The sequence below is a fragment of the Nothoprocta perdicaria genome, unplaced genomic scaffold (genome assembly GCF_003342845.1).
Source record: "Nothoprocta perdicaria isolate Ctin4 unplaced genomic scaffold, notPer1 scaffold_187, whole genome shotgun sequence".
Lineage (NCBI taxonomy): Eukaryota > Metazoa > Chordata > Aves > Tinamiformes > Tinamidae > Nothoprocta > Nothoprocta perdicaria.
In genome coordinates, this window is record NW_020455060.1 from 886,281 (window position 1) to 894,259 (window position 7,979).

The 7,979-nt window shown below is 70.4% G+C and overlaps 1 protein-coding gene across 1 annotated transcript in view; it reads left to right on the forward strand.

Moving 5' to 3' along the window:
* Positions 1-5,444: 5,444 nt before the first annotated feature.
* The window catches only part of BAHCC1 (BAH domain and coiled-coil containing 1), an 18,244-nt gene continuing 15,709 nt past the window's right edge, over positions 5,445-7,979 (forward strand). Inside the window, 4 exon segments of the mRNA XM_026036855.1 lie at positions 5,445-5,469; positions 5,570-5,749; positions 6,705-6,827; positions 7,601-7,972. Coding sequence (XP_025892640.1) covers positions 5,445-5,469; positions 5,570-5,749; positions 6,705-6,827; positions 7,601-7,972 — 700 coding nt within the window.

Consider the following 7,979-nt stretch of genomic DNA (forward strand, 5'->3'; position numbering starts at 1 on the left):
CCTTGGCAGGGCCCGTGGAGGCTCAGACGCTCCCGGCGAGCCGCGCACGGAGCCTCCCGCGCTGCGGCCGGCGCTGCCGGAGCTCGTAAAATTATCCCGGAGTGGCGGCCGCGCTCGCGCCGGGCGGCCCCGGGGCTTGGTGCTCTGGGCTCGGCTCAGCAGGGCTCTGTCGCCCGGGCGCACGGCCCCCATTAACACCCGCAGCGGGTAAATACCCGCGGGGCAGCCGCGGCTCCCAGGGCGCTCCCGGACCGCTGCTCCGAGTGGCTCCGCGGACTACAGCTCCCAGGAGCCCTCGCCGAGCGCTCGGAGGTAGCGCTGCAAAAAGAGAGATAAAAATGTTTAGCTTTATTTTATTAAAGCTATAACTCAGGGCCGCGCGGTTATTGCAAACAAACGCGCCGCTCGCAGCCCCTTCTGGCAGCAGGGCCCTAAGTGGCCGCGTGGGGCTGCCGTGGTCCCGGTCCCGGCTCCCTGCTTGCTGTGGCCGCCTCCGCTTTTCCCGGGGCTCCCGACCCAGGGCGATGCCGAAGCCCAGGGTGCGCTGGGATGCAGCTTTGGTCCCTGTGCTCCTGGCTCCCATGTGCTGCCAGGGGCTCCTCAGGCAGGAGGGGCAGCAAACTTTGGCAAATGGGTTCTGTGAACCCAATATTTTTGCACAGGGCCTGAATTTTTGCTTTCCTGGTGTTTTTAGGCTCCTATGTGGCTCGGAGCGTGCTGAGCTGCTCATTGTCACTGGTTGGGTTTATCAGGGTGCAGAGGGGTGCAGGGAGCTGCCGGTCCCGTCCCACGCAGCCGCTCCCTCCCGCTCCAGCCCGGATCCCTGCAGCTGTCCCCAGGGATTAGATTCCAGGCTGGGAGTGAGAGAAGCATCGTGGTTTTTATTCTGGTGTGAGTGTGGCGGGGACGGGGACGGGGGGAAACAGCTGGGGCCTCGTGGGCTCCTGGTGCCCGTGGCTCTGATCCCCGTGGCCGCAGCCGCTCGGCTGCGTCCCGCTCCGCGGCGCCGGTGCAAAAGTAGGTGTCAAAGTTGGAACAGATCCTGTGATTAACTCGTCCCTTCCTCATTAGCGACACTTGTGCGGGGCGGAGGCAGCATGTGCCGAAATCCCGATCCGGGCGAGTCGCACTGTGGTGGCGGCAGCTGCTCGCTGCTCCGGGGTGGGATCCGTGCGGAGCTGCCGGGGCTGCCCTGGACGGGTCCGGCTCTGCCGTGGCCAGAGCGGGGGCTCCGGGGCCGGGCCGGCCGGGGCCGCGCGGGAGCAGGAGCCCGGACGGGCAGCGCGGCCCTGGGAGGCTTCGCTGCCTCCCGCCCCTCCCGCGCGCCGGGTAAATAAACACTCACCCAATAATCTCATTCTTGGAGTTCTTCTTTATCCGCTCCGTAAAGCGAAACAGATGGGCCCGGAGCGGCGCCTGGCGCGGGAGCCGCGCGGTCCGGGCCGGTTCGGCTCCGCGCGGCCGCGCTCCCGGCCCGCTCCGCCGCCTGCCCTGCGCGCCCGGGCGACAGATTGCAAGTGGCACTTAGCGCCGAGCGCCGCGCTCCTGATTACCCGCCGGATAACGTTTTAATTGTGCTGCTGGCACTCCGTCAAGCTAATTTGAACCGCGCTTCGATATTACAGCATTTATTTAGTGCCATAACAATATGGATTAATCTTAAACTATAACGCCGAGGAAATTATATCGCACTTATTTCGTATTTGCCAAACATTTAAAGGGGCCGTGGCGGGGCGGGCGCGCAGCAATGCCCTTGCACGGGACCGTGGCTCCTGCGGGGCCACGCGGGCTCCCCACGGGCTCCCCTGCGGCTCCTCCGCACGGTGCCGCCGCCGGGCCGGGCGCCCGTTCACGACACGGTGATTTGGGGGTTGATTGTGCCTATTTGCTGTGCTGGCCCCGCGGCCGTGCTCGAGGCAGCGTCGCGCGTCCTTGGGGCCTCGGCCATCTCTGCTCTCCTTATTTTTGTTCTTTCCCTGCTGGTGCAAAACCCGTAGGAGCGTCAGATGGAGCTGCTGGTCCGGGGAGCTGCCCTGTGTAGGGGCTGGAGGAAACTGAGGCAGGGAGAGCAGGGCCGTGGGGACCCCCGGTCTCTCCGCGCATCCTGCTCCGCACGGAGAGAGCGAGATGTGGGAAGAGCCGCAGCCACCCTGGCCGCTGGCTCTGGGCTGCCCGGGGGAGGCTGCACGGCCGGATCGGCCGGGGGCTCCAAGCCAAGGGGGTGCTGGCCCTGGTGTCGGTCCCAGCGATCCGGAGGGGATCCTGGAAACGCCCCGCGCATGGGGTGGTGGGAACGGCGCGGGCGGCGCTTCCCGAAAGCGGCCTGTCCCGCAGGGCGCTCCTGGCGGCTTCCTTCCACGCTGCTTGCCTTGCTGCGCCGCGTGCTCCGGTCAGCGGGGTGGGACCGTGCACACGTGTGTGTGTCTGCACCCCGGGGACCGTGGGGGCCGCACCGAGGGTGCCTGTCCCGGCTGCTTCCCCACGTCCCGTGCAGCCGGGTGCGCGTACCTTGGGATGCATGCTACTGTGTGTGCAAGACCCGGGTCCGTGTGCACTGCGTGTGCATGCATTGCGTGTGCAATGCCAGGGTGCAAGCGCGCCGAGTGTGCAAACCCCGTGTGTGTTTGTGCGTGTACACTGCACGCAACTCAGTGCAGGCATGCACGTCCTGCTGGGTGTGCAAGCCCCGGGCACGTTTGCATCGAGGGCACGTGCAGGCCCTGCACACTGGCCACCTTCCGGGGGGCGGCTCGGGGCTGCGTGCGCGGCCCCGGCCCCGCCAGGAATGTTCCAGCCCCAAAATAGCCGCGCAGTAACAGTACCCGCGCCTGGGCCCCCCGGGGAAACGACCCACCTCGGGGGCGGCAGCGCGGGCGCCGCCGGGCGCGTTCCCGGGGCGCTGTCCCCACGCGCAGCCCCGCGCGCCCTTCCCGCCCGGGGCGGCTCCGGCCGCCCCCTCCTTTCCCGGCAGCACTGGCTCTCGGCCGCGCGCCCCTTCCCGGCTCAGGGCCTGGAAAGCCGCTCCGGAGCGGCGCAGATGTTGCCGGAGCGCTTCCCAGCCGCCGGGCACCCCAGGGAGCGTGCGGCCCTGTGCTTTGGCCCGCCGAGACCCGGTGCGCTCATTGCCCCAGTGGCTCGGGCTGGATTGAGGCCGGCCCTGCTGATGCGAAAGCGCTCGCGTTCCTGCTCCCACCCGTGGCTTGGCTCCCATCGCGGCCGCGCGCCTTCCCGTAACCCTTTCCCCATGGCCCCTGCCTCAGTTTCCCCTGTGCGCCGAGGGGATTTACCGCAGGGTCTTGCTCCGGACCAGGGGAATCGGGCACCGTTCAGAGCCCCTTGGGATCTGGCCCCGCTGGCGCTGGATCCCGGGTGCTGGATGTGGCCCCCGCGTTGACCACGGGCAGGGCGGCCTGGCTGGAAAACCCCCCGGAGCTCCCAAAAGCACGGCCCGGGGGGCGGGATCGCATCCGCGCGGCGGCTCCGCTGACCCTTCCCGCGCCCTGGCTCCCGCCGCGGGGGAATTTCTGCCGGGCCCGGAGCTGAGTCACGGCCCGGCCGGGGGCGCGGGGAGCCCGGCCAGGGAGTTCCCAGGCTGACGCTGCCCACGGGGGCCGGCGCGGGGCCGCAGCCGCCCCGGGGCCGCCTGCGGGGCCACGGGCGCTCTCGGGAAGCGGTGGGAGTGCGGGAAGCCTTCCCTGCGGGATGCGGCGCCGTGGGAGAGCGGAGCCCGCCGGGCTGTGGGAGGGAGGCACCCGCCGCTCTCTGCGGCTGGTCCTCTTTGCATGGGCTGCAAAGCACTGCACCGTTCTGTGCTGCGCCGTGCCGTGCTGCACCGTGCCATGCTGCACTGTGCTGTGCCATGCTGCACCGTGCTGTGCTGCACCGTGTGTTCCCCTTTGCATGGGCTGCACCGTGCTGCACCATACCGTGCTGCACCGTACTGTGCTGCGCCGTGCCGTGCTGCACCGTGCCGTGCTACACCGTGCCGTGCTGCACCGTGCCGTGCTGCACCGTGTGTTCCCCTTTGCATGGGCTGCACCGTGCTGCACAGTACTGTGCTGCACCATGCAATGCTGTGCCATGCTGTGCTGTGCTGCAGCATGCCCTTCCACACTGTGCCATGCACTGTGCCATGCTGCACTGCGCTGTGCCGTGCAGTGCCATGCGGTGCCGTGCCGCGCTCTGCAGCGGCCGGGCCGGCGGGCAGCGTGCGTGCGTGCGGGCGGCGTGCGAGGCGGGCTGGGAACGGCGCGGCCGCGCGCGCCTGGGGAGCCGGCCGTGCCAGGGGGCGTGAGTCAGCGGCTCGGATATGTAGGGGAGAGTGTGAGAGCGGGGCCTGGGGCCCGGCCAGCGCAGCCGGGCTGCTGCGCGCCAGAGCCGCGCCGCCCCGCGCTTCCCCTTCCCGTTTTCCCCTCTTTTTTTTTTTTTTTTTTTTTTTTTTTTACTGCCTGTTTCACAGCTTCCAGAAAAGGCTCCTTCTGGAAATGTTGGCTTCCTGTGGAGCTCCTGCCGCCCAGCCCTGTTCCCAGGGTGGCCGCGGCTCCGCGAGCTAGGGACGCCCTCGGGCGATGGGGCCGCGGTCGGTCGGTGCTCGTGGCCGTGGGGCCGCGCCGCCGCATCCCGTGCCGCTGCATCCCGCGCCGCATCCCGCTGCCCGCAGCGCTTTGCCGGTGCCGCGGGCCGGATCCCGGCTCCGGTTGCCGTGGCGGGTCAGGGCGCGGTGTTCCCGGCCCACGCGCCCCGTGCCCGGGCTCGGCCCCTGGCCGGCGGGTACAGGAAGGAGTGAGCTGCCTGTAACCACATCCCGACACTCATCCCAGAGGCATCCCGGAGGGATTAGCCGGGGAGCGTGGGCCGGCTTAGAGAGCAAGCATCACTTCCTCCCCGGGCGCGGGCGGGCGGCCAGCCGGGAGGAGCGCGGGATGCCGCGGCCCCGCCAGCCCACGTCGGCAAACACATGCGCGCGGAGCGGGGCCAAGCGGCCGGGCGGCCAGCGCTCCCCCGCGGCCCCGGCCCGGCCCGCCCGCCCTTTGGCTACCGGCTCCGATATTTCCAACATGATCTCACGGCTCGGCCTCCCCTCCCCGGCCCGCCCAGCCCCTCGCCTCCGGGCTGGGGACCGGCACGGGGAGCGCGGTCCTTGCTGCCACCGCGGCCGCTCGCTGCCTTGCTGTCCTCCATGCCCGCACGCGAGCGCTGTCCGGTGCGTGCACCCGCAGGGTGCCCCGCTCCTGGTGTCCCTGGGGTCCCCCCGGTGCCAGGGCAAGGAGCAGGGTGGCCTCACACATGCAGAGCAGCGGCGCCTGAGCCCCGCGCGCTCCCAGAGCCGCTCGTGGCCATGCACCGACGCATGCGTGCCTCGTGTGCAGGGCACAGAACCCCTTGCAGGGTGCCCATGCACTGGAGCTGCATGCACACGGAGGGCGTGTGCTCTGGGAGCATGCATGCACGGGCAGCGTGCACAGGAGTGTGCGTGGGGAGGATGCATCCGTGTGCAAGCGCGGCGGGCATCGGGAAGGCGCGTGCCCCATCCCGGCCCCGCACTGACTCTGTGCCCTTGTGCCTGCAGCAGGGAGCGGCCTCATGGGGAACTCGCCCGCCTCCTCCTTCATGGGAAGCTTCCTCACGAGCAGCCTGGGCTCGGGGGCGCCCAGCCACCCGTCGGGCCCCGCCGCGTCCCCGCCGGAGCCGGCCTTCCGCGGGCCGCACTCGGGCACCTCGCAGCTCTGGTTCTCGCACTCCCACGAAGGTAAGCGAGCGCTGCGGACACGGACGGGGCTCTGCGCGGCGCCGGCTCGTGGGGCGACAGGTCACGGGGCTGCTGCTGCTGCCGTGAGCCCCTGGGACACTGTTGTACCCCCTGGGATTCCCTGGGATCCCCTGGGACTCAGGCTCAGTCCCTGGGAGCGGGGATCTGGCAGGGGGACGCTGAGTTGGCACTGGTGTTGGCTGGTGCTGCCCAGCGTCCCTGCTGCACCTCTGCTGAGACTGGGCCAACTCATGTCTCGGGTGGGCAGCCGGTTCCCCACCCCGCCACCCTGGCTGGCCATGGGGATCCCAGGCAGATGAAGGCAAGGGGAGGCCGAGCACGGCTGTGCCCTGCGCGGGCTGCCCGTGTCCCCGCGGCCGCTGTCCCCACCTGCGCGGCCGGCAGCGAGGGCCGCGCGCAGTCGAGGAGCGCGCCGAGGTGCTCCTGGCACCGGGCCCTGGCAGCCGGCCCGGCTGGTAGTTTGTCAGGCTGCCAGCTGGCGGGCGGCGCGAGGCCTGCGCGGCGGGCGCGGGGGGGCACGCGGCTCCGCCGGCACCGCGCGGCCCGGCCCAGCGCGCCGCTATGGGCCCGCGCGGCACCGGCCCGCGCGGCGGCGAGCGCGGCGCTGAGCGAGCGACGGGGAGGCGCCTGCGGGCCCGGCGCCGTGTGCGGGGCTCGGAACCGCGCCGGCCGGACCGCAGCCCTGCAGGGTGCCACAGGGTCCATGCACGCCGTGCGCACCCGTGCATGCTCACGCACATCTGTGCAAACCCGTGTATGCTGGTGCACATCTGTGCATGCTCGTGCACCTAAGTGCACACCCATGCGTGCTCGTGCACATCTGTGCATCCTTGTGCACATCTGTGCGTGCTCATGCATGCTCGTGCATGCCGTTGCACACCGGTGCAAGCGTGCCAACGTGCACCTGAGCCCCTGTGACCTATCCTGCCTGCAGCTCCGGGCTACCCGCGCTTCTCCGGGAGCTTGGCCTCCACCTTCCTGCCCATGAGCCACCTGGACCACCACGGGAACAGCAACGTCCTCTACAGCCAGCACCGCTTCTACGAGAGCCAGAAAGGCAGGTACCGGGGGCGCGTGGCCCCGGCCCCCGCGGCACCGCGGCCTCTCCGGCTCGCGGGCGCCCAGCCCAGCCGCCGCCGTCGCTTTTCACAATATTGTGGCGGGCGCTTAATAGGGAACATTGTTTGGGTGGGAAACGGAGCTAATTAGCGCTGGCCGTGCCCCGCGCGCCTCCCCTCGTTAGCGGGGAGCTGACGGCGCCGTGGCCGCGGCCCAGGGCGCCTCGATGCCTTCCAGGCGGCGCCTTTGATCCGAGCCAGAGCCAGGCACCGCGCGGGGCGACCGGCCCGGGATGGTCCTGGGGGGCCTGGCTGCATCCCAGCCCCTGGGTGGCTCCTTGGCATCTTCCTCTGGGGCATCCCGAGCCATGGGCAAGCCCCAGGGTACCCCAACCGCTGCTGAGCCCTAGTGGACCCCAGCTGCACCTGAGTTCCGGGACGTCCCAAGCCACGACAAGCCCTGGGATGCTCCCTGCTGCCATCGTGTCCAGGGCTGTCCTTGGCTGCCTCTGAGCCCTGGGTTTGGCTTTGCACCCAGGAATGATCTGGATGCTGGGGTGGATCCTTCAAGGGGTCCACCAGGGTCCTTGGCTGCACCAGGGTCCTTGCTGCACCAGGACTGGGCTGCAGCCAGGGACTCGTTGTGGTCCAAGCGATCCCATTGTGGCTTGGATGGGCTCACTGGTGTCCGGATGGGCTCGCCGTGGCCCAGGTGGGCTCTCCGGGCGCAGCCTGGTGCCGCGGGGGCCTCACCCGCCTCTCTGCCCCCCAGATAACTTCTACCTGCGCAACCTGCCGGCGCAGCCCACGCTGCTCTCCGCCAACCACAACTTCCCCAGCATCGCCCGCGCCGCCCCCGGCCACCCCATCGGCTCGTGCAGCCGGGAGCGCGAGGCCGCCGCGCCGCTGCCCAAGCCGCCCAAGGACTACGAGCGCTTCCTGGCGGGCAAGGACAAGGCGGGCAAGGGGGAGCCCAAGGAGCGCGCGCCCGACGACGAGCCCAAGGAGCGGCACAAGGCGGTGCTGCCCGTGCCGCCCGAGGGCCACTGCAAGGAGAGCGCGGCGGCGCGCGGCGCCTGCGACGGCCGCCCCAAGCACCTGCCCTCGTGCGTGCTGGGCACCAAGGCGCTGGCCGGCGAGGCGGGCAAGGC